The sequence below is a fragment of the Protopterus annectens genome, chromosome 8.part0 (genome assembly GCF_019279795.1).
Source record: "Protopterus annectens isolate FY-2018-M chromosome 8.part0, PAN1.0, whole genome shotgun sequence".
Lineage (NCBI taxonomy): Eukaryota > Metazoa > Chordata > Ceratodontiformes > Protopteridae > Protopterus > Protopterus annectens.
Window position 1 is genome coordinate 252732839 of NC_056741.1, and position 26214 is coordinate 252759052.

The window sequence follows — 26214 nt, forward strand, 5'->3', positions numbered from 1 at the left end:
TATAAGCTGAAATCATCTGCAAAAGCTGAAAGGGCAATTCTTGTATTATAGATTGAAGGCGGACGATGAAAGGTAGAGTGGTTAATAAGTAGAAATAAGGGTTCCATGTAAAGATTAAAAAGGTATGGGGATAATGGACTCCCTTGTCTTGTTCCATTTCTAATGGGAATTCTCTTGGAGATACTTCTGTTTATATGTAATGTAGTGTAGGCATTGTCATAGATTATTTAAATAAAGTTAATAAAGCTTGGGGGTATTCCAAAATATGATAAAAATGATAGTAGGAAATTTAGGTTAAGCCTATCAAAGGCTTTATATGCATGAACAACTAGAGCAAATATTAGGTATTTGTTATGTTGAGAAAATTCATTCAGAGCCTCTAGAGTTAAGTGTGTTATCACATGCTTGTCTGTACTGAATAAAACCGGACTGTCTAGATGATATAATACTTCTTATTATGGGTTTTAGCCTACTGGCCATTACTGTAGTAAGAATTTTGACATCCAAGTTAATGAAATAGATCTGTAACTTTTAGGATCTTTTGAGTTGACTTTTACTTTAGAAATAAGAATGATTTTAGAAGAATTAAAATGTATATCCATGACATTATTTTTTATTATATAGTTAAATAAGGATAGTAGTACTTCAGCTATTTTTGAGCAAAAGGTCTTATAAACTTCCAAAGTAAAGCCTTCTGGGCCTGGCACCTTATTGTGTTTTATTGTGACTATCTCATGTTGAGTAGTAGGGGAGGAAAGACTATTTTGTTTAGTTTGGTTGATCTTTGGGAATTTTAGGTGTTCTGGGAAATTAACTTTCTCTTGTTTTGAAGCCAAAGATGGTTGATCTCTTTAAAATTGCAAATACGTATTTTCAAAAAGGTTAATAATCTCTTCGCTAGGGCTACAGGTTTTACCTTGATATATTATTTCATAGATAGCCGGAGAGTGTTTTTTTTTTTTTTTTTTTTTTTTTGATTAATTAGGCATGCCAGGAATCTTGATGGGACTTGTGAATCTTCTGCATAAATTTCTAGTTTCATGAAATGTCAGATTATTAGCACTGAGCAGATAGAATTCTCTTTGAAAGTTAAGTAACTGGTTTTTGGTTTCCTCTTTGAAGCTTAGTTGTAACTCTGATTCTAATTTAAGAATTCATTTCTTTATCAAACTTTCTTCCTCATTATACCGCTTTTTGTAGTAGGTAGCTTTGCTAATAAGGAATCCTCTTATTTGGGATTTAGTAGCTGCCCATTCAGTGTCTAAGGTAGATTGGGAGTTGAGAGTTTTTCCTAGAAATTCCTCCAGCATCAAATTAATTTCTTTCCTAATATCCTCCTTTGTCAGTAGGTTTGGATTCAAAGTCCAGTTATATCCCCTCTGTAATGAATATTCTGCTTATCTAACCAATTAATAGAGTGATTCTAGAATGGTCAGAAAGAAATCTAGTATCAATATGACAACTAGTGCTCAGGTTCAGGAAAATTCTGAAATAAAAAAAAAATCAGTTCTAGACTAAATTTTATGGCATTGTGAGTAAAATGTAAACCTTTCTTTTGTTTGGTTTATAGTTTGGTAATTACAAGGATCACAGAGGGCAAAATAGTTTTTAGCTCTGATATTACAATAGTGGCCTGATTATTGTAATGCTTGTTTAAGTTTGTTCTATCCATTAAGGGGTCTTGATATGTATTCCAGTCATCACCCAAAATTAAATAATGGTATTGAAAAGCAGAAAATATTTCATATAAAGGACATAAAGAATTCTTGTTGCTTGCTACAGGGGGCATATATGTTAAGTATCATTATTGGTTTATTCACATGAGGAGATTTGTAGATTACATAGCACCCACCTACCCACTGTATCTGTGTCAGTGTACAATGTTTTCCTGAAAGGACTTCTTAATTATGATAGCTACTCCAGCCCTATTTGTGTCCCTAACAGAAGCAATTATCGCTTTAATCCATTTTCCCCCTATTGACTGCAAGTATAGCAATTTTTAATGATACAAACCTAATTATAGTTAGTATGCATTTCATGTATGAAAAAAATGTTGCATAGCATGAAGGCAAACATGTAAATAATGTGTGTTTCATTATATCATGTATTCCATTTACATTAATATGCATTCATTTGGAACACTGTTATTAATAAACAAACCACATACTATGAACATGGAGTGAAACATTGTATATTTCTTGTGTCCCAGAAGTATATAAGCTTGCAAACAAGAAAGAGAAATAACACATAGAAAAAGAAAAGATCACATGTAAAACAAGTTACACACAAAAAATGAAATAAAAATTCCATAGCTTAATAGTAGCAGCATCAGGAAGGTGTGACACATGTCCCTTAGTATCAGGAGGATGTGCCGCATGTCTCATAGTATCAGGAGAGTGTGACGCATGTCTCATAGCATCAGGAGGGAGTGATGCATGTCCCATGTGCATCAGGAGGGTGTGATGCATGTCCCATAACATCAGGAGGGTGTGACGCATGTCCCATGTACAGATTGCTCAGCTGGAAATCTCGGTACTCTCAGTTTATCTTCAGCATCCTGAATTGAAGAAAATTCCAGCTGAAGGTTTTCCACATAGTCTGCAGCTAAGGAGTTAAAACCAAACTAAACAAATATTTAACCCACAAATTTTTCATTTGTGAAATAAAACCTCTTCATTGCTTTTCTGCTTTAAGAAAGAAAAGATGGTAGTGGAAACACAACATGCAGAGCACTTCCATTTCTGGACAGTAGTTGCAAGAATTTCTTCACAACTGGAAGTCTTAATGAATTTATTATTACAGGCTATCAATTAGACATCACCTGAGCTGAATGATAAGTTTGATGCACACCTCTCAACTGTACAGAACTTTGCAGAATGTCCAGAATTTTGACTCATATTTTAGTCTGTTCGTCATATAATTTGTGGTTTTCTGGCAAATTGTTGAGGGATTGAAGTTACTAAATATTGACAAGCACTTGAGTTTTAGACTTCATATCCTTCAGAAAATGGATGACAATGAAAAATGTAATTCTAGCATCTTTATAAGTTTTTAAGAGCAATATTTAAAATCTGTCCCCGACTGTGGCTTTTGTCCCGACTTCTTGAGCTAAAATGTTGAGGCATGGTTTGATGAAACTTGTGAAAGCCATAATTATGATATGCATTTACTAAAGAAATAGAAGTGAAAGGTCTGGACAATACCACATATCTTTAAGAAAAAGGGGGACCCATGAAGCTAAAAAAGGCTCAGAAGTGTCAAAGCATTAGAGAAAAACTGTTTATTCATTGGAATTACAGAATTTTTTTTTCTACCATTAAAAACCCATCAATAAAAAAGATAATTTATAGCTCTCTTTCATAATTCTTCATATAAATAGTTAAATTTAATCTTATTAAAATATAAATGTTTAAATTACAGTTCACTTAAAAAGGCAAATGCTTGAAGACAAACTGTAGATCAGACATCAAATCAAACTTTCAAGAGACATGGTTCAGCTACTTCTTGTTCCATTAAAGATATCCAACGGAATAGTCTTAAACAAAAAAGTAGGCTTTTTTTGATATAGGAGCTATTCCTATGCATAGCACTTCCCAAAAGAAAATACATTTTAATCTTCTACATCAACAACCACTCACAATGCAGCCCCTTAGCTGAGTTTACCATTTTAGTTTTAAGAATGGTCTTCCTCACATTCCTGACATATCAAAACAACTGTCATTCAGGTTGTGATTTTCAAAATTTAAAAAGGCACAGACTCTTGATTTTCAACATGACTAACTGTCATTGCAGAACTAAAAATACACAAAAAAGGCTTCAACTAACACTTTGCAAGTAGTCAAACTTCAGTATAGAATATGCCTGATATGAAAACGTTCCCTTATCTGACCTACTGAATAAGGATGTTCAATCAGCTATTAGTAAAGCCCTCTCCATACAAACATAAAAAATTCTTAAATTTAGTACAAACTAAGAAGTAAAATGCTGTAAACTAGAACAGAATGAACTATGCAGTGAATCTATTTAAAAGCTTAAATACTTTTTTGTAAGTATTAATTTTAAGAAACTTGTTTTGAGTGAAGATGGGTTGGGCTGTATTTTCCACCCATGTTTACAACAGTGCTTTGCAGAGTGAGTACAAGGCACAGTTTACAAGTAGTCTCTCAGTGTCCTAACCATGTAACTAACAGCCATTTCATAATCTCCAATAAATAGCAGATAATAGTTAGAAATAAATAACCAAAGTGCCCTTATGCCCTGCACACTCGACCCATGTAAGAATTGCAAACACTTTTGAGAGTCATTTTTTCCTCTTCACATTCTACATTCTTAAGCAAAAAAAATAAATAAATGTTGCCATCAGTTAGCAAAAGCCTGCAATGGAATGTGTGCTCTAAGTTGCTTTCTAATGGCTTTCTCTCAAAGCAGCATCTTTTACATTTACAGCGGCTTTGGTAAAGTTGGGCTATGCCCCATGAAGCAGCATTCTGCAGCAATTAGTAATTTTCATAAAGATAGTTGCTTTGGAGTGATAGAGTTTGGAGTACTGAGAGACTGTCATGTGTAGTTCACAGGTAATTCCACAGTTTTCTGTTCAGAGTGTCTTACCCATGTACTATATTCCATGATAAACTGACAAGTCTTATTCTTCGCTTCACAGTAGAATATAAAACATCGCGTTTTCTGGCACAGACTCTACAAATGAAGTTTCTGTGCAGATGAAAATAATCATCTCCCTTTATCATCTCCCTTGACACAAGAGAGATACCTACTGTTGTCACATCTCATCTGCATGAGCAGATTTCATAGAATCTATGGAAGGACCATGCCCCTTCTGGGAGGAAGCTTCTTCAATGTGGTCTCTATTTCCAATTTCTGCAAGACCTCTGGTTTCATCAGCCTCTGATACAGCTTTTTGTGGAGCTTCAAAGGATTCTGCAATATTTCCATTTTTAACTTCCACCAATAGCTGGCCACCATTTTTCTTGGAAATGTAAAGGTCGGACATGTCTTTGCTAGACAAGTTGTGTTTCTCTTCCTGCTGGGTAAGCTCTATGGGCATCTGCTTACCAGCATTGAAACTTTCCGCAAGTTCTGCACTTTTTGATGCTTCTGGATCATTCAAAATGTTTCTCGAAATCACTGAAAAGAAAAAAAAATACAAGTAAATTAAATACAAAAGTAGAAATGTTCAGGGCATATGCTATTAAAAAGGTGGTGACAGTAAAGCACCCATACCTATATGAGTGGCTACATTCAACATAACTTATGAAACTGATGTAAAACCAAACCAAAGGTTTCTAATCCATTATTTATTTTCATCAAAAAACACTACAGAAATCAGAGGGGCTATAAGGATTTCATTCAACTACTATAAACAACTTGGCATCCGCAATGAAACTGTCCAGAGTACTTAAGTCTCCTATATTTACTAACTCTGAGACATGAAAAGCTGAAGGCATGATCTGTTAAATTAAAAACAAGAAGAGAGTGTTTTCTCAAAGAAAGCACAGCCCACCACACTCTTTAAAGAGATGCAATTAACTCCCTTGTTTTTGCTTGTTATTTTCTAACTGCAGCTTCAAAGTTTCCTGTAGTGATGTTACAAAATATTAGTTAATAAATCCAATAAAAAGCAGACATCAAACACCAAGACAACAGCCATGCAGGTGCCCAAATCATAATAATCAAGTTAAAAAAGGGTCAGGTATCTGAATAACATGTCTGGAGTATGGCAGGGAAAGCAACAAATCCAAGAATTACTGCACTGAGGCACCACAATTTTGTTCTCTTCACCCTATAATACATTTAGTTCAGACTTCTGAAACTAACAGCTAGGCCAGGAAGGAAACAAGTGCAATAGATGTGGTTTAGATAGTAATTGAGGGAAAACATTTCATAAAATCCCCCAAGTCAAAGGAGTTACAGTCTTCTTACATCCAAACTTTAATAACTTAATATCTAATTAAGGTGTATAAAAATAAAAAGTAAGCAACAGTTGATATCTAAATAAAATGAATAAATATATGACATATGTAATATATAAATAAATTGTCACGATTAATGATTTTGTGCAAAGGACGTTTAAATAATAAGTAACTTCTGAAAGAAATCTGTTACGTGTGTGTGTGTGTGTGTGTGTGTGTGTGTGTGTGTGTGTGTGTGTGTGTGTGTGTGCGTGTGTGTGTGTGTGTGTGTGTATATACACAAGCATGTATGTTAATTCAGAAATAAAACTGAGGTATGTTCAATCATTAAGTGAATTAAAACTAAATCACAATTAATTCCAGTACAGAACCAGTGCACGCTAATGTATATAGCTTATATGGGCAATAAAAAGACACATTTCTGTCAAGAAAATAACACCATGTATGTTGTGACTATAACAAACCATTCAAATAAAATACCACATGTGGATAGAAGTGAGGGAGTCATTTGGTGAACAGAACTTGTACAAACTGTTACTGACACAGAGTACAATGCATTCAACAGCACACAAACAACAGAAAAAGAAGTTGGTCTTTCCTGTTTATAAAGTATTGGTTTCACTATACAATCTGTCTAGATTGTAAGCATAACAGCAACAATTTACAATGCTGGCTACATGGGAAAGTAACCTAAAGCAGAATGAAATGAGATAGTCACTGCCCAAGTATGTAAAATAAAAGAAGGAAGCAGGTTACACCAGCAACACTACAACCAACCTAAATCAGAGTGTACACTTACCATAAATGTAGATGTTCGAGTGTATTCACTGTTGCAGTCATTACATTTGGGTAATCCTGCTGGCAGGTTGCCCTCAGTCAGCCTGAATTCCAAAGTCTTGGGTCCTGTGTCAGCTGCTGTCGCCCCTTCCCCGACGTCAGGTCGTCAGGAGTATAAAAGATGTGGCTGACGCCATTTTCTTTAGTTTTTCTTGCCCCAGATGTCAGGTGCCCCCTAAAAGGGTAGCCAAAATTTATATATTTTATATATATATATATATATATATATATATATATATATATATATATATATATATATAAAAATACATGCACCAATATAAACTTTACCTTCATCTACAAGCAAATACACCACATAGGTTGTATAAATCAGAGAAGGAAAGATAGGTTCCATCAGAAGAAAGGGGGATGGCAGATGGGTAACCTGGACTGCAACAGTGAATACACTCGAACATCTACATTTATGGTAAGTGTACACAACTGTACTATGTTCTTCGTGTTTTACTGTTGCAGTCATTACATTTGGGTAGAGTCCCAAAGTTAAGGTTGGGAGGCTGGAGCTAAACAGCATTAGGAGCGGCTATGAGGCCCTGCAGAACTGCAGTGGCAAAGCCTGCCCTGGATTTAGAGTAGAATGGCAGATGATAGTGCTTTGTAAAGGTGTGCACTGAACTCCAAGTAGCAGCCTCTAAAATGTCCTTGGTAGGTACTACCCTGAGAAAGGCTGCTGAAGTGGCTGCAGCTCTGGTTGAGTGTGGGCTAATGCCCTTAGCTACTGGCTTGCCATGGCGTACATAGCAGAAATGAATGCAGTGGCCTATCCACTTTGAAATAGTCTGCTTTGAGATAGCCTTTCCTTGTGATCCTGCAGCATATGTCACTAGTAATTGCTCTGTCTTTCTGAAAACTTTGGTTCTGTCCAAGTAAAATCTAAGCTGTTTGTGTACGTCCAAAGAATGCAGAATTCTCTCCCACTTGTTCTGTGGATTTGGATAAAAGGTTAGCAGGTTTGGTTGAGAGCCACACTGGACACCACCTTAGGCATAAATGTTGGGTTTGTCCTCAGAGAGACCCTGTCTGGATAAAAAATGATAAAAGGTTCCACAGCCATGAGTGCCTGTAGCTCTGAAACTCGTCTTGCAGAGGTTATTGCTAGGAGCAGAGTTATTTTCCAAGATAAAAACTTTATATCAGCATTTGCAGCTGGCTCAAAAGGAGGCAGGGTGAGTTTTTCCAAGACACAGTTGAGGTCCCATGCAGGCATTGGTGATCTCCTTGGAGGTCGTAAATTTTTGGCTCCTCTGAGGTACTGCTTTAATAAGGGATGAGAAAAGATTGGTGGCTCTACATTGTAATGAGCCGAAATGGCAGAGGCATTAATTTTAATAGATGAAAAAGACAGGCCTTTGTCCAGCATCTCAATTAAGTATTGCAAAATCTGAGGAATATTTGGCACAGCTGTATCAGTTCCTTGTGCTTGGTTCCAAGCACAGGATCTCTTCCATTTTCCAGCATAAGATTTTCTAGTACTAGGCCTTCTGGCTTCCAAAATGACATCCATCACAGCTTTACTGAGAGGTGTGTTTTGTATGACTACATTATTCGCCATGCTGTCAGGTTTAAAGTTCTGAGTTGGCTGTGCAAGATCTGACTGTTTTGCTGGGACAGTAGATGAGGTATTTGAGGTAAGGTCCAAGCTGGGCATTGAGACAAGCTGCTTAATACTGGATACCAGTACTGGCGGGGCCAGTCTGGGGCAATCAGTATCATCTTTGGCTTTTCCTGTCTGACCTTTAGGAGTACCTTGGGGAGGAGAGACAGAGGGGGAAATGCATATACTGACAGGTTTTTCCAGCTGAAAGATAGGGCGTCCACTTTCCATGCTTGTCTGTGATAAATCCTTGTGCAGAATCTTTTTAGTTGGTAGTTGTGAGGGGAGGCAAATAGACCTATGTCCGGGCATACCCATTTCCTTATTATCATGCTGAAGACTTGTGGATCCAGGTGCCACTCGTGGGGATGCCTGAGGTTTCTGCTTAGTTAGTCTGCCAGAGTATTTTTCCTTCCTGGCAGGAATTGTGCCTGCAGATGTACTTGGTAAGTCAGTGCTGTGTTCCACAAAGTCATGGCTAGTCTGCACAGGGGGTAAGAATGTGTGCCCCCCCCCCGCTTGTTTATATACCACATGACCGTGGTGCTGTCTGTCTTTATCAGTAGTTGTCCTGGATGAAGTAGGTCCTTGAAGGCTGTCAGGGCATTTTGAACTGCTAGCATCTCTTTTTGATTGATATGTAGATGCATTTGGTTTGAGGTCCATGTGCCCAGAATGCATCTTCCTGCCATGTGGGCCCCCCATGCATAATCTGATGCATCCGTTGTTAGTGTCTGCCTGGCTGGGGGTAATGTGAATGGCTGTCCCTTGTTTTGGTGGCAAGCCTTCGTCTACCATCGAAACTCCTGTTGCAGGCAGGGAATGAGAGTAATCATAGTTTCCAGGCTGTGGCAATGTTGGTCCAAACACTTTTAGGTACCATTGAAGTTTCCTCATATGCAGTCTTGCATATGGAATTAGTAGGATGCAGGATGCCATGAAGCCCAAAGCCTGCAGAATTTTTCTTGCAGATAACTGGGCCTTTGTTGCCAACATTTTGAAATAGGTAGTCAGTTGCCTTTGTTTGTCTGGCGTGAGACAAGCCATCTGGGCAGTTGTATTTAAGCTTGCACCCAGGAATATTATCTCTTGAGAGGGTACTAGTTTTGTTTTCTTTTCGTTGACTGTGTACCCTAGGCATGTTAGAAGTCTTTTCACAAATGCCAGATGCTGCAGAAGAATGTCCTTGTTCTCTACTTGAATTAGACAGTCGTCTAAGTAAGGATATATTTGTATTCCTCTGTCTGCAGAATGCAATTACTGGTGCCAGGCATTTTGTAAAGACCCTGGGCACAGTAGATAAGCCAAAGGGCAGTGCAGAGAATTGGTAATGCATTGAGCCAGCCTTGAATCTGAGGTATCTTCCGCATATTTGTCTGATTGGGATATGCAGGTATGCCTCCTTTAGGTCTAAAGTCACAAGCCAAGCGTTCTTGCCCAGCATGGGCAGAAGCTGCTGCAAAGTCAACATCTTGAATTTTGGTATATCCAGGAATGTGTTCAAAATAGATAGGTCCAGTATTGGCCTCCAGGCCTTGCCCTTTCTGGGTACCAAGAACAGTCGAGTAAAATCCTTGCCCTGCTCTTGCTCTGGTACTTGTTGAATGGCCCCCATGTCCATGAGGGATGAGACTTGTTTTTGTGCCTCTGCCCATTGCTTTTTTGACAGATCTGGCCAACCGTTTGCCTTTGGCAGGGTATGGAAATGGAACTTGTAGCCTTGTGACATGATATTTAGGACCCACTTGTCCTGGGTTATAATGTGCCAATTTTGAGAAAAAAGTGCTAATTTTCCCCCTAAGGGTGCTGCCAGGAGATAAGTGCTTGGTGCAGGCAGGGGGAAGTCATTGGGACGGTTTCCTGTACGGTTGTGATTTGTCTTCTCCAACTTTGGAGGTAGAAGCCCCCCCATTCCTTTGAGCGGTATGAACCTTGCGCCTGGGGTCTGCCTCTAGGGCGTCTGGGTCTGCCCCTTTGAGGTCTGTCTGACACAGGAAAGGACCAATTCTTTGTTGGCCAGTGTCTACTAAACCTAGGTGGCTGTACTTGTAAAAAATCTTTGACCGTTTGCATAGATTTAGCTTTGTCCTCCATTTTCTTTAACATCTCTTCTGCCTTAACACCAAACAAAGTATCATGCTGTAAAGGTGTATCTAATAATTTAACTTTAACATGATCAGGCAGATTTTGTTCCTTTAACCAATCATGCCTCCTAATTACAGAACCTGTAACTGCAGCCCTGCAGGAGGCCTCTAAAGAATCGAAACCACATCGCAAAGTATGCTTTCCAGCTTGTTCAGCTGCATGCAATAAATCCTGCATTTCCTTGTTTTCTGCACATTCAGAGTTTAACATTTTCTGTTTAAGCAATGCCATGACATGTTTCTGATATTTGAACATATGAAACTGACAGTTTAAGGCCCTTATAGCCAAGGTAGCAGATGTGTAAACCTTTTTTCCCCATCTATCCAATGCCCTAGAACCTCTCTGTCAGAGGGGGTAGGGTTTTTACAGCAGAAGCCTCAACTCCTGTGGTACCCTGAGAAATAGTTTCTGGGTCTGCAACAGGGTTTTTAAAAAGGAATTTATGAGTCACGAACCCTATAATATCTGTCAGGCTTAACAGGAGCAGGAGGTAAGGAGTCAGGGGTAAGACTTGACTCCGAAAACACATCATCTACAATGAACACAGGTGGGATGGCTAGTGGCTAGTGTTGAGGTAGTAAAAGGAAATCCCTGAGCCTCTTTTTAGATTCTGAAAAATCTTGGCTCTCCCAGTGGAAATGCTCCCTCATAGTATGTAAAGTTTCCCCAAAAGAATAGTCCTCTGGAGGAGAAGCTGAAGGCATAGATTCTTCAGCATCAGAATCCTCATGGGGGGGGGAGAATATTCCTGATCAGAAGAAATGGGAAACCTGATCTGAAGATTCAGTCAGTCTCTTGCCTAGGCCTCTTAGGAGGGTGATGGGAACCCCTGATCAAAGTAATCAAGTCTTCGGCCACTTTGAGCATCTGTTTTTTGGGCATAGAGGCCTGACCACGTGGCTCTTGAGTTTGTTTCTTTGCTTTGGAAGGTACTTTAGTCTTTGCCTTTGAAGCTGAGGTCGGTTTGATGTAAAGATGTTTAGGTCAGAATACACCCTCAGACGCCGGTGCCTGCTCAGCGGCTCTGGACCCATCTGAAGGGATAATATCTGAGGCTCCAATACCTTGAGTTTCCAGCGGCATGGCCGACTCCACATGGGAGTCATTAGCAGCCTGCAACTCTAAAGTAGAGGGCGTCAAGGGCTGTGAAAGCGCCTCACTGAGGACCGGCGACTGGCTTAGGAGAAGCTTTGTCGTCGGTTTTGGGCTTCGGTTGTCTATCTCTTTCCTTTTCTTTGCGTTTTTTGTGAACTTCGGTAGTTGGATGGCTATCCGACGACATTTCTGGATAATTAACTGGCATCCAAAATAGTTTAAAGCAAAATCATACTGACGCTTAATAGTGCACATTGGTTAAATCTAGCACAAAACCGACAACCAGAAATGTTGTGATCAGGGCCTAGGCAAGGAATACAGTAAGAATGAAAATCATAATGAGGTATTTGCTTCCCACAAGAATTACAATTATTAACTTTTTCTGACATCGGTCTGGAGCAAGAAAAAAGTTTCCCCAACGGGGTACTTAGCTTTATTGAAGACTTCGGATCTGAAACTCGAACACGAAAATCTCAGGAGTCGGTCAACCAGCACTTGCGAACTGCTTTTGCTTCGGGCACCACGCGGCAAGAAAGACTAAAGAAAATAGCGTCGGCCACATCTTTTATACCCTTGATGCACTGACGTCAGGGAAGGGGCAACAGCAGCCGACGCAGGACCCAAGACTTTGGAATTCAGGCCGACTGAGGGCAACCTGCCAGCAGGATTACCCAAATGTAATGACTGCAACAGTGAAACACGAAGAACATCTTCAAACTGAAGATTCATGGCCTAAAGCATTTCCCGCCAAATAGCATAATCACTCTGCAACTATGTTTCCCTGTCTAGTGCCTGCATTTAAAAATCTACTTTCTCTGCCATTAACTATTTTCAGTAACTGTAGTAAAAATCGGTCCTCACTTCTCTCAAAACAGTTTCTCACATTCCAGTAAAACTGATATTCGCTCCGCAATCTGATTCCATAGATACGTGTTAATGATGCTTGACCTTTACTTGTATCCAAAACTAGCTCAGTTTCACTGTAACACTCTCCTTTCCTGTGAAGGCTACACATTGTAGGTTATAAAACATGTACAACCCAGTATGAAACTTACTTTTGTTTTACTTGAAATGTGCTATATGAGCAGAGTGGCGCACACTTTTTAAAGGAGAACTGAGAACTACACAAAACTCCACATGAAAGATAAAAGTACAACAGTAAATGTAAATTTTATGCATGGTCACGACAGCATGCATACTGGTGCATTTATATAAATGTCCCTCATTTGCTTAAAGAAAAAACTCATCTTAAATGGATAACGCATTGGTCTCCTCAGCCAGGGATTGTGGATTTGAGTTTCATCTGGGGTGACAATCTTAATCAAGCCCCTGCTAATATTTATCAAGGGTACCAGAACTTGTCAGAGATTTAGGATGCATGGCTAGGCTTAAAAAGGCCCTATGAACCTATTAACCTATAAAAACATTTTTGTTTGTTGGTAAACACAAATTACACAGTAGACAATGGTAGGTACAAGCCACTGTACATAATTTACCTGTATTTTTGGGAATTTAAAAGTTCTGCAGGTATTTCAGGATAACAATTTTATCCAGAGGGCATATCTGAAGATCAGAGGACCATTTATACATATCACATCTGAAATGATTTGAAAGTGTATTCCAGACATGCATACATCTCAACTGTACAGGTTTTCGCAGAATGACCAGATTTTTGCCTCATATTTTTGGTCTGTTTTTCATAAAATTGTAATTTTCTGGAAAATTAGTGGCCAATCGTTAAAGACCGAAGTTAGAAAGTAATGACAGACATCTGAGTTTCAGATTTCATGTCCTTTGGAAAATTTACACTAATGCAAAACCTGTTATTCAAATTTTTAAGAGTAATATTTAAAAACGGTCCATACTTCTGGGCCTTTGTCCCACTTTTAGTTGTGGTTTTGTCCAGAATTCTTGCTCTCAGAGGTTGACAGGTATGTTCTAGAGGCAGGAACTATAATAGCAAAGTAGTATCTCAAAATCTACTGTCAAGGCTGGGTAAAGGAATGTGAAGCCTCAGAGGATCTTGGGCTGCCTGTAGGGGTATACTATGACACAAGGTGTAAAGGCAGGAGCAGATTCAGTATGTAGTAAGCAAGACAAAGCTGGTGATAAGACAGGCTGTGCTGAAATTATACTCAGCGTAGTTGCTTTTGTTAATGCCCCAGCTATAAGCTAGTTCCTCAAATGAAAATGAATGTCATGATTTCCACCCCTCAAGGGTGCCCACAAAGAGGTTAGAGGAGTATAGATTTTAAACAACTGAAACAGGATGATGGATTTTTCTGATCCAAAAGCACGAGCTTACAGTTTTCTACACTGAGTTCTGCCATTTTTGATGTTTAGTCTTCCTTAAATCTTTCCTCATATTTATCACAGCCTTATCCTCTCCCTCAGTTCTAGATTGTCAGCAGTCTTTGAAATCACTACAGCATATGCAAAAATAAATACATAATTACATTTGTGTAGGCAACTTACCATAATTGTAGGTGTTCAAGTCTGGTCACTGTTGCAGTCACAATTTATAAGGATCTCTGCCTCAAGCTGAGTCTGATGCCTAGCATAACTTTCAGAGCCGAGCACCCTTTCATCTGGGTGGGCTGACTTCACTTAAGTGGAAACTGCCTGCACCATCTTTGATTCTCTCTCTTTCTTGCCAAAGAAGCAGAACAGAACTACGTCTATGCTATGGGCCTCTAGTAACAATATCCCCAGGGATGCAGTTTGTGACTGAGAATTCAAGCCCTCCTTGGAGAATCTGAACAAGAACAAGAGGGGAGCAAGGTTGTATATGTGAAGTGGAGAAGGACTATGGCTGCTGATCTCACCCCTCATAGTCCCACTGAAGGAGAGCAGATAGAGGGGAAAGATATAGGAATGCAACAATGATCACACCTGAACATTTTCAATTATGTAAAGTTCCCTACACAATTGTAACATGCTTTGTGGGTAACTGTTGCAGTCAAAGCTAAAAGGGAAGTGGTTTCTGTCTCGCTACTCAAATGAGGACTGGAGGATGGCCTTCAGGAGAGCCAAGGCAAATCCAGCTCTTGCCTTGCTACCACATCCAGCATGTATGGTTTTAAGTAGATGAGAACCCAAAGCCAGGTGGCTGTTTCTGAAATATCCTGGGCACTAGCTCCTTTCAGGAAGTCAGTGGTAGCTGTAGTAACCCTTGTTAAACAGGGCCTGCCCTTTTCCTCCTAGGCCCCTGTAACTGTTCTTCTAGCAAACATTAATGCAGTGTGCCAGCCTCTTATAAACAACTTGTTTTGTCATTAGCAATCCAAGCTTGTTTTCTGCAAAGGAGACTAATATCTGATCTGACTTTCTAAATGATTTATTTCTACCAAGTTTTATCTAAACCATCTATGGACATCTATCAAGTGCAGAATCCTTTCTCCGTTATTCTAGGATTTAAGGAGGAGAACTCTGAATTGAATAGCATTGTTCTGTAACACTTTTGCCATAAAGGAGGGGTTAGTGCCCAGGGTCACACCAGACTTTCCAGTTGGACGATGACTATCAGGATTTTTTTCCCTAGTAAGAAATTTTAGAGGTGCTGAAGCAGTTGGTTCAAATAGCGGTAAGGTCAGTTTTCCCAAGGCATACTTCAAGTCCTAAGCTGAGGCTAATTCCTCCTAAGATATCTGACATGTAGGAAATTCCTTATGAGCTACTTCACTGGAGGTCTGAATCCCAGCCAGGGATCTAAAGGCAAACAGGAAGACACAACTGCGAGATGTATCTTCACATAGACATAAGTTAAACCTAAACCTGAAGAAAACATCTCAACCAAGCACTGCAGAAGCACTGCCATACCTATTTGCTTTGGGAGATGGCTCCTCTTTTAAAGACCAGACAGAGAATCTTGTCCACTTGGCCTTCTATCTTCCCTCTTGGTTTTTAGCACATTCTTGAAATAATGGTAACCAAAGTGTAACAGAGTCTTATCTTCCAATCTGCCATACCTCTCAACTGTACAGATTTTCCCAGAATGTCCAGATTTTTGCCTCATATTTTTGTCTGCTTTTCATAAAATTGTGGTTTTCTGGCAAATTTGTGGCAAATCATTAAAGAGTGAAGTTAGAAAATAATGACAGACATTTGAGTTTAAGACTTCATACCCTTCAGAAAATTAATGCTAATGCAAAACCTGTTATTCTATCAACCTTCTAAGTCTGTAAGAGCAATATTTAAAAATTGTCCCTAATTTTGGGCTTTTGTCCCACTTTTACTGATGGCTTTGTCCACATGTCTTTCTCTAAGAGGTTGAGAGGTATGCAATCTGCTAGTATGAATGTAGATATTTGGGGTGTACTAGGGACCTCCTACACTGCACCAGGAGGTTCACATGCTGAGGGAGTAGCAGATACTTCTCTCTTGCGAGTAAGACCAGGAGGGAGAACACGTGCTGCCTGGGCCTTAACAGGGCAATAATTATGTGAAAAAAAACAGTGCTGCCTGGGCCAGAACAGGGCAAATTAGGATCACGTTTAGTTACTTACTTAAATGTGTTTACTGGGGTAATGCACTGATCAAAATGACAATCTACAGGCACAGCTTTGGTAAAACCAAGTTCACAAGAACAAAAAATGAGGTAACATACAATGTACGATGAAGTATAAAAGTAAAAACATTCAGTAGCCATTTAGGAAAAACAGAAGTGTAGGAGTACAGCAGGGAAAAGTAAGCATATGAGTAGGAGTAGAACGAAAAGGGCCACAAAAGGAGATATATATACGTGCAGTTTACTGGTAAGGATATCTAAATATCTGCAAATTATTGGAAAGGATAGATATGGGTACTTTACTGGTAAAGATATATATATATATATATATATATATATATATATATATATATATATATATATGCAGTTTATTGGGAAGGATATATAGATATGTGTAGTTTATTGCTGAAGACATATACAAATATGTGCAGTTTACTGATAAGGATATACAGATATGTGTAGGTACTGGCAAAGATGGATATATATATAACGACAACAAGTAAAAGGTTTAGGTGAGGTCTCCACCTTCAACTTTTGAACTAAACTTGGAAGCAAGAGTATAGAAAGGAAAACAGAGAGAAGTATGGCCATCCAGTCATAGGTGAAGGTAAACCACTGCCCAAGCATGTTTGTTTGGAGCTCTGGATCAGACTTTTCTCAGCTGCCTTTTGCTTGGAAAATCAGAGCTCTATCTCTGGCACCTCATTTGTTCAGAATGTCTCTGCCTAGCATCCATTATACAGATCTGCTGAACTCTTCCTTAAATAATCTGCCATAGAGTTCTCCTCAGCTGGTAGAAAGTCTGCTTTCAACAACAAACTGTATTTCCATGCCCTGTTCCCAAGCCAGAATGGCTGACCTTCAGAGGTAATAAGAGTGTGTTCCTCCTTGTTTATGTACCATATACACCACTTGGCTTTGCTAAGGATGGTCTGTAACTGTCCAGCCTGGGCTTTCAGATATTGGCTAAAACCTTATTTGTCCCCTTACAGCCTTATTTAGGCAATGTCAAAATGACAAAAACTATCAAAAATGCAAAAATTCAAAGCAAACTTAAGGTGCTATTATTCAATGCTAGGAGCTTAAACAAGAAATTTCACACCCTACAAGCTTTCCTCACTCTGGAGAACGTACACATCTGTGCTGTTACCAACACTTTGTATAAAGCCACAGAAAGTACTCTGGCAGTGGAAAGCTACAGTGTCTTCCACACATTTAAATCAACAGCAGTACACACAAGAGTAATGGTTTAGGTGTCTCAACTGATGTTAGCAGCAAATACCGCTCTAGGTTGGTTAAGCAGGATGATACCCTGGAGTTTATCCACGTCCAAGTCTCCATAGATAAGGTTTCCTACTATGTACTAGCCAGCTACAGGTCACCCTCTATGACCCATGAAGCTCCCAACTCTGACCTAGACCTACTAGAAGTGCTCACAATCCAACCAAATACCCTATTCATTGGAGACTTTAATTACCCCTTTAAAGACTGGGAAATGAACACTGCCTCTAACTCAGAGACACAGCATTCCCAGGACTTCATCAACACAAACACCCTGGACCAGATAGTGCACTCTCCAACCCTAGGATCAAACATAGTGGACCTAGTATTCACCAACATGAGACACAGATGCACCCCCCTTCACTTCCTCAAAGATGTCTCCCTCAAAATAAAATTAAACCTGGCAAACCCTAAACCTGTGACAGTTAGGAACTATACCAAAATAAATTACATCCTATTAAGTGATGGTTTGTCAAAATTCAAGGCTCCGCCAAACCCTGAGAATACTGCTACCTATGCAGAATTATTTACAGATATCCTGTATGAACCTGTAAATGCATTGAGGCTGCTGGACCTACCAGAATAAACCCAGACCTAACACTAAAAACAAACCACAACGGCGGAATCTTTACCTTAACAGGCTATATAACAAAAGAAAAAAGTCAAGGCCAAAAAGTACAGTTTTGTACCTACCATAAATGTAGATGTCCGAGAGGAATGCATCTGCAGTCCTTACAAATGGGTTGTCCTGCCTCAGGCAGCCCTTTGGTCGGCCGGATTCCAAAGTCTGGGTCTGGCCTCGGCTGATGTCGCACTTCACCCGACGTCACTGCTACTGTCGATTGGGTATAAAGGCATCAGCCGACGCCATTTTCCTCAGTGTTTCTTGCCCCAGATGCCAGGTGCCCTCTAGGAAGGCTAAATTTGGATAAATGCAAATTATTCCAAATAGTAGAGAGCAAACAACAAATAAACATGTATGTACATATATACAAACAAATACACCATAATAGATTCCCCCAGCTAGCTACAAGATGGGCAAATACCCTAGGAGTACCACAGAGGGGAAGGAGGGGTAATCCTGACTGCAGATGCATTCCTCTCGGACATCTACATTTATGGTAGGTACAAAACTGTACTATGTCCTTCAAGGATGCATCTGCAGTCCTAACAAATGGGTAGAATACCATAGCCAAACTGGGGAGGAGGCACTAAGAAGATTATGGTGTAGTTAAGATCCCTTGCAAAACAGCAGTGGCAAAACCTGCTCGGGATCTGGAGTATAAAGGCAGATTATAATGCTTGGCAAATGTATGCACGGAGCTCCAAGTAGCAGCCTCTAAAATGTCTTTGGTAGCCACTCCTCGTAAGAAAGCTGTAGTAGTGGCTGTAGCCCTTGTGGAGTGAGGTCTGATGTTTTCTGGAGTTGTCTTCCCATGAAAGGAGTAACAAAATCTAATGCAATTTCCTATCCATTTTGAGATTGTCTGTTTTAAAATTGCTTTTCCTTCCATTCCTGCTGCATATGCTACCAGAAGCTAGTCAGCTTTTCTATTGCTCTTGGTTCTGTCCAGGTAGTAGCGCAATTGTCTGTGTACATCCAAGGTGTGCAGTAGTCTTTCCCCCCTGTTCTGTGGGTTGGGGAAGAATGTTGGTAGGTGGATAGCTTGGTTCAATGATACCCTGGAGACCACCTTTGGCATAAAAGTAGGGTTAGTTCTCAAGGACACTCTATCCTGATGGAAGATAAGGAAGGGCTGTACTGCCATTAATGCCTGTAATTCAGAAACCCTTCTTGCTGAAGTGATTGCAAGCAGGAAAGCAGTTTTCCAAGATAAGAACTGTAATTCTGCTGTTGCTGCTGGTTCAAAAGGGGGAAGAGTTAACTTTTCCAGCACAAAGTTCAGGTCCCATGTAGGCAGAGGTGGCTTCCTTGGAGGCTTTACATTTTTAATTCCTCTCAGAAACTGCCTGAGTAGAGGATGAGAGAAGACTGGAGGATCCATGTTGTATTCTGCTGAAATTGCTGATGCATGAATCTTGATGGAGGAGTAAGACAGGCCATTGTGGAAAAGTTCTGCTAAATATTCCAGGATGTTAGCTATGTTTGCCAATGATACATTTTCTCCTTTTGCTGCACTCCGAATGAGGTATCTTTTCCATTTTGCTGAATAAGTCTTCCTTGTGGAGGGTCTGCGAGCCTCCAGGATAATGTCTTTAACCCTCTGAGATAGTTCTGGGTTATTTTGTCTCATGTAAGATTCCAAGCAGCTAGCTGCAGTGTTTTCAAGTTTGGATGCAGGATCTTGAAGTTGTTCTATGTTAGCAGCAGAGGAACTAGAGGTAGAGGCCATGCGTGCGTCCGTGACATACTTCTCAGAAGCAGGTACCAATGCTGCCTCGGCCAGTCTGGAGCTATCAGTATGATCCTTGGGTGCTCTTCTTTGATCTTCAGTAGCACTTTGTGCATCAAAGATAGAGGTGGGAATGCATATGCTGCTAGGTTTTCCCAAATGAAGGATAGGGAGTCCACCTTCCAAGCAAGTGGGTGGTATGTCCTTGTGCAGAATTTTCTCAATTGGTGGTTGTGTGGGGATGTGAACAGGTCTATTTCTGGTAGCCCCCATTTCTCTGTAATGGTTTTGAAGATGTCCAGATGCAGCATCCATTCGTGGGCATCCGTGGTAGTTCTGCTTAATGTGTCTGCTAATATATTTTCTTTTCCTGGCACAAATAAGGCCTGGAGCTGAATGTTGAGGTTCAGGGCCACATTCCACAGGTCCATTGCTATCCGGCATAGAGGATATGAATGTGTGCCTCCCTGCTTGTTGATGTACCACATAACTGTGGTGTTGTCCGTCCTTATCAGCAAATGACCCTGTTGAAGAAACGGTCTGAATGTCTGAATTGCCTGCTTCACTGCCAGCATCTCTTTTTGATTTATGTGTAGGTTCAGTTGATCCTGTGTCCATAGGCCTTGTATACACTTGTCCGCCATGTGTGCCCCCCAACCGAGGTCTGAGGCGTCCGTGGTGATAGTCTGGCTTGGGTGAGGGCTGTGGAAAGGCAGTCCTTTGTTCAACTGACAGGCCTGAGCCCACCACAGGAATTCTTGCTTCAGGCATGGAATTATTGGAATTTGGGTTTCTAGGCTGTGCTTGTGCTGAGACCATAAATTCCTTAGGTACCATTGCAACTTCCTCATATGCAGTCTGGCATGTGGGATCAATATTATGCAGGATGCCATGTAACCCAGGGCTTGCAGGATTTTCCTTGCTGTAAGCTGGTTCTGTGTTGTTAATGCCTTGAAATAGAGTGGTAGTTGCTTTTGCTTTTCTGCTGTGAGAAATGCCATTTGATTTGATGTGTCCAGTTCTGCACCCAAGAAAGTAATCCTTTGGGATGGTACCAGCCTTGACTTTTTTATGTTGACTGTGTATCCCAAGGCCTGCAGTAGGTGAATAACTTTTTCCAAATCTTTTGTTAATTTGATCTTGTTGTCCGCTTGTAGCAGGCAGTCGTCCAGGTATGGATAAATTTGAATTCCCTGAAGCCTGCAATGAGCAATTACTGATGCCAGGCATTTCGTGAATACTCTGGGCGCAGTAGATAAGCCAAAGGGCAATGCTGAGAATTGATAATGCTCTGGTCCTGCAAGAAATCTGAGGTATCTTCTGCAATCTGGTCGAATAGGGACGTGCAGGTATGCCTCTTTGAGATCTAGAGTCACCAGCCAAGCCTCCTTGCCCAGCATGGGAAGAAGGTGCTGTAGGGTCAGCATTTTGAATTTTGGAACAATGAGATATGTGTTGAGAGCGGACAGGTCGAGAATAGGCCTCCATTGGTTTTCTTTTCTTGGCACCAGGAAAAGTCTGGAATAAAATCCCTGTCCTTGTTCCATAACCGGTACCTTTTCTATAGCTCTCATCCTTAGTAAGTGGTTGATTTGTCCTAGAGCGTTTGTCTTTTGGTTTGGTGGTAGGTTTGGCATTCCTCTCTTCCTTGGTAGAGTATGGAAGTGAAACCTGTAACCTTTGTCTATTGTCTGTAAAATCCATTTGTCTCCTGTAATGTAATGCCAGTTTACTGAGAATAAGGCTAGCTTTCCGCCTAAGGGTGCTTCCAGTTGTTCCCTGGTAGGCGGTATCAGAGCCAAGTCACTGTGTCTGTCCTGTGGAAGTGGTAGTAGCTGGATCTGCGGCAGTACTTCTCTGGTTGTTAGGCTGCCACTGACGTTCCCTGTAGGCACCTCTGGATTGACCTCTGCCTCTTGAGCGCCTATTTCTGCCTCTCTGTGCTCTGGTGTCTGGAAAGGACCAATTCTTCGAAGGCCAATTTCTACTAAACCTAGGAGGCTGGACCTGTAAGAAGTCCTTGACTGTTTGGACAGATTTTGCTTTTTCCTCCACCTTCTTTAACACTTGCTGTGCAGGGGAGCCAAACAAACTGAGTTTCTCCATGGGAGCATCTAGGAGCTTTGACTTTACATGGTCTGGTAAGGATTGCTCTTTTAACCATGCATGCCTTCTGATCACTGTACCAGTCATAGCTGATCTAAAGGAAGCCTCCAGTGCATCATAGCCGCATTTTAAGGAATGATTACTGACCTGCTGAGTGTTATGTACCAAATCCTGAAGGGACTTACGGTCTATAGGTTCAGGAGAGGATAGTTTTTTTATTTAACTGATCTAACAAAAATTCCTGATACTGAATCATGTGGAATTGACAGTTTAAAGCCCTAGCCGAAAGAGTAGCAGAAGTATAAACTTTTTTACCCCATCTCTCTAATGCTCTAGATTCTCTTTCAGAGGGGAGGGGGTTTTTGGCAGTTGCTACAGCTTTGGGGCCTTGAGAAATAGTTTCAGGATCTGCAATAGGAGCCTTATACAGGTGATAATGTGTGTCCGGGACCCTGTAGTATCTGTCGGGCTTAGCAGGGGCCGGAGGTAGAGAGTCAGGGGCAGTACAAGCATCATTGAATGCATCATCCACAACTGTTAGTACTGGAGGAATGGCTAAAGGCCTATGCTGTGGCAAATGCAAAAAGGTCCTGAGCCGTTTCCTAGAATCTGAAAAATCCTGGCCCTGCCATTGAAATTGTTCCCTCATAGCATGCAAGGTTTCCCCAAAAGAAAATTCCTCAGGAGGAGAGGCAGAAGGAATGGAGTCTTCTGCGTCAGAATCCTCATATGGAGAGTAAAGGCCTTCTGGAGGATTTGAGTTTTCTGAATCATCAGAAGAATAATCCGTAGAAACTGGTTCAGGGGCCTCTGCTCTAGGCCTCTTCTCTGGAGGGGGATGAGAGGCCCTGTCAGGGTGAGGTTGGGATCCCCTGATCAAAGAAATGAGATCCTCTGCCAGGCTAAGCATTTGGGAACTAGAGCTAGGCCTGTGTGAGGGGGTTTTAGAAGGCAAGGCCTTAGAAGATTTAGCTGCTTTAGCCCTAGAGAAAGCCTTGATAGACATGGATGCAGGGGGCCTAGCAGCTCCACATGCAGGAGTAGATATGTCTAAAGGAATAGTATCTGATAAATCCTGGGTGCCTGCTACAGTAGCAGATTTGGCCATGCTGTGTGAGGCCTCAGCTGCAGGAGGAATGCTTTCGGCCGAAGGAAGAACTGAGGACTCGGTTTCAGCCGAAACCGAGACACTCGCGGTTGGCTTAACCGTGGCTTCGGCCGAAACCGCGGACCGCGAGTGTCGGTCCTTTTCCTTACACTTTTTAGTTAATTGTGAAGTCGGAGTCTCCGATGGCATTTTGTAAGCAAAAGCGGGACCAAAAAACTCCTCCGCAAACTCCGACCGACGTCTAAGTGTCCGTCGGTTGAAGGAAGCACAGGCTAGACAAGCTGCTACGTCGTGGTCTGGGCCTAAGCAAGGAAGGCAGTAAGAGTGGAAATCCTTATGAGGTATTTGTTTCCCACAAGTTAAACAATTATTTACTTTTTCTGACATCGGCTGAGGCAAGAAAGAGTCCCCAACGGGGTACTTAGCTTTTTAGAAGTCTTCGGTAGTAGAAATCTCTGGATCTGACCGACCGGCACTTGCGAACAGCTTCTGCTTCGGGCACCGCGCGGCAAGAAAGACTGAGGAAAATGGCGTCGGCTGATGCCTTTATACCCAATCGACAGTAGCAGTGACGTCGAAGTGCGACATCAGCCGAGGCCAGACCCAGACTTTGGAATCCGGCCGACCGAAGGGCTGCCTGAGGCAGGACAACCCATTTGTTAGGACTGCAGATGCATCCTTGAAGGACATCCAGAAAGTGCAACTTTCATAGAAAAAAGAGCTCTCTGAATTAAGTAAACAAGAAGCTAAAAGATCTAATAAAGTCCAGCAAGACCAATTATGTGGTAAGGATTGCCTCCCAGGCTAAGGACAGTCACAAGGCCATCTTCAGCTATGCCAAGCATCTTAAAGGTTATACTGAGCAGTGTGCAGAGTTGGTGGTAAATGGCACAACCTTCACTGACCAGAGTGTTATAGCAAATCTGCTGTCTGATAAATTTAACTCTAATTTCACCCCCCATTCCAGTACCCACCAATGTAATCCCTTCTAGCATATCCCCCCAAACTATCAACAGGGAGCAGGTCCTGGAGGTGCCTACTAAGGCAAAAACACTGCTTCAATGGACTCCGACAATATCCCCGGCTGCCTCTTAAACAGCTTAAACATGACCAAGCAGGACCACTCGAAGCACTCCAACTACAGCCTCAGAACAGGTTACACACCAGGTGAATGGAGGGCCACAATGGTCATCCCTCTTCATATGGATGGACCATCAACTCACCCCATGAACTACAGACTCCTCAATCTGACATATCTAATTTGCAAAGTCAAAGAATGAGTTATCATGGAAATGATCAACAAGTACACTGACAACCTATGGACACTGAACCCATCCCAGTTTAGCTTTGTTAAGGTAAGGGCTTGCCTACTTAACCTTGTAGACTTCTTCAAGAGGGTTACCATGGCCACGGATGAGGGTAAACGATGCATACTATCTACTTTCACCTGGCCAAGGCATTCAATACAATCCCATACTCCGGTATTGTTAATAAACTCTCAGAACAAGGCATACATTCCTACATAATTCACTGGCCTGCCAGATGGCAAACAGATAGGCCCAAGAAGTCAGAATCGATGAGACATCCATCAAGAGATTGATCACCAGTGGGGTACCCCAGGGCTCTATGTTGGGACCACTCTAGTTTGGCATCTACTTCTCAGAAGTCGAGGCTAATGTCAAAGGCCCCTGGCTCACCAAGTTCATAGATAACTGTAAATTGCGGGCTATCTAGAGAGTCCTCCATGACATCAGCATTCTACATCAGGGTCAAACACAAACAAATGACTGTTGTGAAAGCCACAGATTAAAACTCAATGCAAAGAAATGCATTACACTGCCATTTGGAAAAGCATCCACCCAAGCTAATTACTTCATCAATAAAACAACCCTAGGAGTTGCCCTGATAGTTAGGGATCCGGGAACATATAGAGACAGTAATCTGGAGTTCGACCAACACGTAGCCAAGATAGTAACAAAACCATCCAATGTTGCCCAACTCATAAGCAATGGTATGGCCAGGTCCAAGGAAGTAACAGTACCACTCTACTCAGTTCTTATCAGATTCATCATTAAGTACAATGCCCCCTTTGGCATGTACCTAGCCAGGTACTTACAACAGTTGGAATGCCCTCACAGATTCCTCACCAACAGAATCCAGGGTATAAATACTTTGTTCTGCACAGGTTGCCTTAAAGTCCTACCTCTGTACTTAAGTTTCCTACAGGTTACTGAGATGCAATCTATGATTAGTATACAAAGCATCCTGGGATCAAGCTCTGATGGATCTCTTGCATAGCCATAAAAAAATATCACTAGAAACACTATATCCAAGGATCTGAACTTTGTTTTCAACATAGATAGAACCTGCTGGAGGGACTGATATGTGTCTCAAATGATCTCTTTGCATGAAATAAACTCCCAATCTAAGTGAAGCAGAATTCATCCATGACCCTGTTTCAAAAGGAACCTTGATCATTGGATGGGAAACTGCAAATTCACTTCCAGCCTGGGCCCCCATGACACTGACAGACAGAGGTCAACAGTAAGTGAATCCATCCCCAACTAACCCTTAGCTACCTTTTTATTAACATAGCCCACCATACAGATATCCAAGGAATACTGGGGCAAATCTGAGCTTGGTTGCACAACTAGGGTTGTAAAGACCCTGCTGGTCATTAGCCTAGTAGGAACCTATATCTTTGGTGGTGTCTATTATCAGATTCAGAGTCCCATTGTTCTAGAGTATCTTGACGGCTTTAAGAGCCTGAGTGACTATCATAATTGTGTTTATATTTCTATGCGGTTCTGATTCCCTCAGAATCCAGGTGTTCTACACTTGGAGGGCAAATGTATGTTCAATCTATATCAACTTCAAGGCATCTGTGATGTCTGGTTTGAAGGAAGTCATCCAAAGGACATGTCCTTATTCTTCCTTATTGTTTCCACCAGAAGTGGGACCGCTGTTCTCAGAAATTCTTTGGGTATCCCTGAAATCCTCGTGTGCAGTCAGGCTAACAACGCTATGAATATGCTGCATGCTATGTAGCCCAAGACATTCAGGAATGTCCTAGCTGTTAACCACTGATCTCCACAGCAAATGCTGAAAGAACACAAAAAGGGATTCTACCTTTCCCCATGGTAGGAAACCTTCTACTGAGCTGGTGTAAAAGAAGGTAAAAAGGATTACCACTGTTCTACCTGGGCATAAACTGGATTTCTGCTCATTCATGAGGAAACAAAATC

The 26214-nt window shown here is 41.1% G+C and overlaps 1 protein-coding gene across 3 annotated transcripts in view; it reads right to left on the reverse strand.

Moving 5' to 3' along the window:
- Positions 1-3265: 3265 nt before the first annotated feature.
- Positions 3266-26214, reverse strand: part of CREB3L4 (cAMP responsive element binding protein 3 like 4) — a 467239-nt gene continuing 444290 nt past the window's right edge. For 2 of the 3 annotated variants that reach the window (XM_044079730.1, XM_044079731.1), the window contains exon 10: positions 3266-5142. In XM_044079730.1, the coding sequence (XP_043935665.1) occupies positions 4778-5142 (365 nt within the window). In that variant the 3' untranslated portion in view covers positions 3266-4777. The remainder of the gene's footprint in view (positions 5143-26214) is intronic. The other variant, XM_044079732.1, reaches the window with a different exon arrangement.